General features: G+C 48.4%; 1 protein-coding gene across 1 annotated transcript in view; it reads right to left on the bottom strand.

The window, feature by feature from the left end:
- myt1lb (myelin transcription factor 1-like, b) overlaps positions 1-5,000 on the bottom strand; it is a gene marked incomplete at both ends in the record, with an annotated part of 143,855 nt that overhangs the window by 59,398 nt on the left and 79,457 nt on the right. The window contains one exon of the mRNA XM_084308494.1: positions 2,108-2,242. Within this exon, the coding sequence (XP_084164620.1) occupies positions 2,108-2,242 (135 nt within the window). The remainder of the gene's footprint in view (positions 1-2,107; positions 2,243-5,000) is intronic.

Raw genomic sequence — 5,000 nt, 5'->3', positions numbered from 1 at the left:
GTTGACTTGTTGCCAGATTCCTGTTTTTGGGTTCCAGCTGAGAGGTAGGAGCTGGAAAACATAATGGTTCCATAGCCTGAAGTCTTACAGGTAGTGTAGTACAGGTCAAAAGTTTATAAAAATCCCACAGAAAATATTTTATTTCAGTGTGTTCAAACCTCTGTTTCTCTATTACATTAGCAAAGTGATAAACATGCACTCTATAAAAATGTTCTGCTGTGATGAGACATGCAGTCAATATAGCCTACAAGACCGCTGACAGTGTGCGGAATCATCATGCGCTCTCAGTCACTGTCAGCCAATCCTACGGAAGAATGAGTCGCATGCAGCTGAAGCCATCGTTGATGGACAGTTCTTCACACCAATCAATCACCAGCCGCCGCCGCCATTTAAGCGCGAACGAGGGCCTCATTTCCCGCCTCATCATCACAGCACACGCGGCAGGCAATCGGCAAAGGCAAAGCCGTGACCCCGTGCGTAAAGGTCACAGCGGCGGGAGCAGCTGCAGAACCTCCCTGACCTGCCACTGCCACGTCCCCGCCTGAGTAATCAAACATTTACAACCACGGCACGCAAGCAAGCAGCTGCAGACACAACAAGCAAGCAGCTGCAGACACAACAAGCAGACAGCTGCAGACACAACAAGCAGACAGCTGTAGACACAACAAGCAAGCAGCTGCAGACACAACAAGCAGACAGCTGCAGACACAACAAGCAGACAGCTGTAGACACAACAAGCAAGCAGCTGCAGACACAACAAGCAAGCAGCTGTAGACACAACAAGCAAGCAGCTGCAGACACAACAAGCAAGCAGCTGCAGACACAACAAGCAAGCAGCTGCAGACACAACAAGCAGACAGCTGCAGACACAACAAGCAGACAGCTGTAGACACAACAAGCAAGCAGCTGCAGACACAACAAGCAGACAGCTGCAGACACAACAAGCAGACAGCTGTAGACACAACAAGCAAGCAGCTGCAGACACAACAAGCAAGCAGCTGTAGACACAACAAGCAAGCAGCTGCAGACACAACAAGCAGGCAGCTGTAGACACAACAAGCAAGCAGCTGCAGACACAACAAGCAGACAGCTGTAGACACAACAAGCAAGCAGCTGCAGACACAACAAGCAAGCAGCTGTAGACACAACAAGCAGGCAGCTACAGACACAACAAGCAAGCAGCTGCAGACACAACAAGCAAGCAGCTGTAGACACAACAAGCAGACAGCTGTAGACACAACAAGCAGGCAGCTGTAGACACAACAAGCAAGCAGCTGCAGACACAACAAGCAAGCAGCTGTAGACACAACAAGCAAGCAGCTGCAGACACAACAAGCAGACAGCTGTAGACACAACAAGCAGACAGCTGTAGACACAACAAGCAGACAGCTGCAGACACAACAAGCAGACAGCTGTAGACACAACAAGCAGGCAGCTGTAGACACAACAAGCAAGCAGCTGCAAACACAACAAGCAAGCAGCTGCAGACACAACAAACAAGCAGCTACAGACACAACAAGCAGACAGCTGTAGACACAACAAGCAGACAGCTGTAGACACAACAAGCAGACAGCTGTAGACACAACAAGCAGACAGCTGTAGACACAACAAGCAGACAGCTGCAGACACAACAAGCAGACAGCTGTAGACACAACAAGCAGGCAGCTGTAGACACAACAAGCAGACAGCTGTAGACACAACAATCAGACAGCTGTAGACACAACAAGCAGACAGCTGTAGACACAACAAGCAAGCAGCTGTAGACACAACAAGCAGACAGCTGTAGACACAACAAGCAGGCAGCTGTAGACACAACAAGCAAGCAGCTGTAGACACAACAAGCAGGCAGCTGTAGACACAACAAGCAAGCAGCTGTAGACACAACAAGCAAGCAGCTGCAGACACAACAAGCAAGCAGCTACAGACACAACAAGCAGGCAGCTGTAGACACAACAAGCAGGCAGCTGTAGACACAACAAGCAGGCAGCTGTAGACACAACAGCGATCACAGGAAACATTCCTCGACATCAAAGAGAAAGACCCAGAAGGGGAGCCTGGGGGGGGAAAGGAGCCTGGGGGGGGGCGGGGGGACCGGGGCGGTGCTTACTTTCTGGTGGCACCCTGTCTTTGTGCGGACACCCCGACAGGCTCCGGTGGTGAGGGTACAGGCCGGTCACGTGACCCGTCCCGTCACAGCCTGGCGTTGGACACCGACTCTCCTTCTTGTCTGACCGCGACGAATCTGTGTGCACATAATACACAACACACACACACACACACACACACACACACACACACACACACACACACAAAGGCGCATACACACAAACACACACACACAGGTCATTCACACACAAAGAATGACATTGCTTCAGTATTGAGTATAAGCTGAGTATTGAATCTGTGCGGCGAAATCACAAAGGGATTGCGTGGCTTTTTATGACGCTATATGCCTGTGCAAATAGCCCCAAAACAATCCTTGCTATTCACAAAGCACTCGCAAAGGGTGAAATACCGTGCTAACTGCGTTGCCATCATCATTGCGTTTCTGTGCGTCCGTGCTATTTGCGGGTATTTAAATGGGGTAATATGGGCGGAAAATGTGCCCCTTTCAATGCAAATTAGCCTCAATGCAAAAACACTCCAAATCACAAAGATCGGCGCTATTTTGCCACACGCAGTTAAAGTTAAGTTATTTACGACTTCAGAGAGCTGGCGGTAACTAAGTGCATTTATGGCCAGCGTCTCCGGTGATCATGGCAGCAGTGAAATGAAATGAAAAGTAAGAAAAATAACCTTGGGGTGCTAGGTTAGATAATAATCACAATAAAGAGAATAGAACGCGCACACTAATTTGCTCGAGAATAAACGTTTAATTTATAACGTTTCATCAGGTCCATGACGAGTAGACACCGGAAACGCGGTCGATGAAAGGTTTATTCTGGAGTAAAAGATAATGCGGGTTCTATTCTCTTAACTAAACATTAAATACAACTTAATGTCTCACTCTGAAAATACTTCCACTGGCACAGTGCCTAACTTCGGTCGAAAGATTCAGCGCCATGGACAGGTCTGCTCAAACAAATTTATTTTGGAATGACATGACAAACAAATGCAATGACAAAAGATAGTGACAAAAACAAAGGATCGAAGCTTTCATTTTCTGTCTGCCATTGTCCTAGGACATGCATATTATTGCATGGGCAGTATTTATACTATTTTACCATATCAGGAGCAAATTGCACTCAACTGCTCCGCGAGCCAATTGTGCTGCCTTGTATATAATTTGCACAATATCTTTAGGTAATAGGTTGTTAAGACGGAACACATAGCGGGCGCAAATCACACGCAGTTACGGGTGCTATTAGCGGCCACAATAAATTTTTTGTGAATTTGCCCCTGTGTGTACTGAATGTGCAGTAGGTGCACGCACACACACACACACACTCAGATGCACACAAATGCATGCATGCATACGCACACACACAGACATAGGGGGGGGCACAGTGGCTCGGGAGGTAGAGCAGTCGTCTGGTAATCCGGAGGTTCCTGGTTCGATTCCCGCTCCTCCCGGGCAGTGTCCTAACCTAGAGCAAGACACTTAACTTAGCCCCTAACTGCTTCCGATGAGCAGGTTGGCACCTTGCATGGTCGCCTCCGCCATTGGTGAGTGAATGGGTGAGTGTGAGGAACAAAAATATGAAGCACTTTGGATAAAAGCTGTTATATAAATGCACCATTTACCACACACACACACACACAGACACACACACACACACACACACACACACACACACAGGGGTCAGTCACAGACAGCTTCACTGAGTTCAACACACTTGCACACAGTGGTGGCTCCTCGATCCAGAGCCTGGACCTGCATGGCTCAATGTACATTGTGTACGGATGTTACTGCGGCAACCGCATCATGTCAGCACACATTGTGACTACGAACAGCATCTGACAGGTGGCAACAGCCACTGACAATAACGTTTGCCTGGTTGTTGAAGTGCTTTTAGAGAAGCAACCTTCTGTTTTGTTCACTGGTCACACAAATGAAATATATCTGTCCATAAATACTCCAAAATTAAAACTCTCTCTCTCCCTCTCTCTCACACAAACATGCACCAGCTGCCTAATCGTCCACTGTCAGATGAGATGGAAAATACTTCTTTACTTTACAGAGCATGGAGACCTCGCAGACCCTCAGATAAAACCTGTCAACGACTACCGTTGTCACCACAGCTGCTTTATACATCACCGTTAGAGAGACGAGCACAACACTGCAGTGTTCAGGCACAGCCACACACACATGCATTATGCAGTGCACCGTGGTGGAGACCAGAATGGTTAATAATGCATGTGGTCAAATCACCTTGGTTGATACAAATGTATCTGTTAAAACACGGTAAATCAAATACAAATTTGTTTAGGAGTTTGGTAGAGGACTTGATGTTCTCTGGCCGGGAGAATTGGGTCAAGCTCCCTGACTTTTTTGTGGGGTCACCTTATAAACTAGACACAAAGTCAGGGGGCGGGGGAAGGGATGACCAGGTGATATGGGTACAGGAAGGGGGGGGTGGGGGGCACAGGAAGGAGGGGGGAAGGTGTCCAGAATGAGGGTCCAGGACAGGGGGGGTTTAACGCAAGGCCATGAAAGGAATCTTCCACAGTACACACGAGCGCGCACGCGCACACCGGAGGAGATTGTCTTCCTCTTCCCAAACCTGGTTCTCCTGTTTCTTCACAACCCGCTCGGACAGAGTTACCACCAAAAAGCAACAACGCCAATCCATGCCAACTGGCATTGTCTCTCGAGCGCAACCATCCACCTTCAAACCACTTTGACCCAACATAAGGTGAGGGACTCTGCTTACACCCAACAGGGCTCAATAGCTCATTGAGGATACGGGAAGTGGAACTTTACACCACAAACAATTTTGGGGGTGTTTTTGGAAGACCACAGCATGGTACTTTAGAGAGGACTCCAGATGGCACGGCCA

This window comes from Notolepis coatsorum (genome assembly GCF_963971535.1).
Source record: "Notolepis coatsorum genome assembly, chromosome: 2".
In the NCBI taxonomy this organism is placed as follows: Eukaryota; Metazoa; Chordata; class Actinopteri; order Aulopiformes; family Paralepididae; genus Notolepis; species Notolepis coatsorum.
Note: the sequence above shows the minus strand (reverse complement) of the source record. Positions and strands in the feature narration are given on the sequence as shown.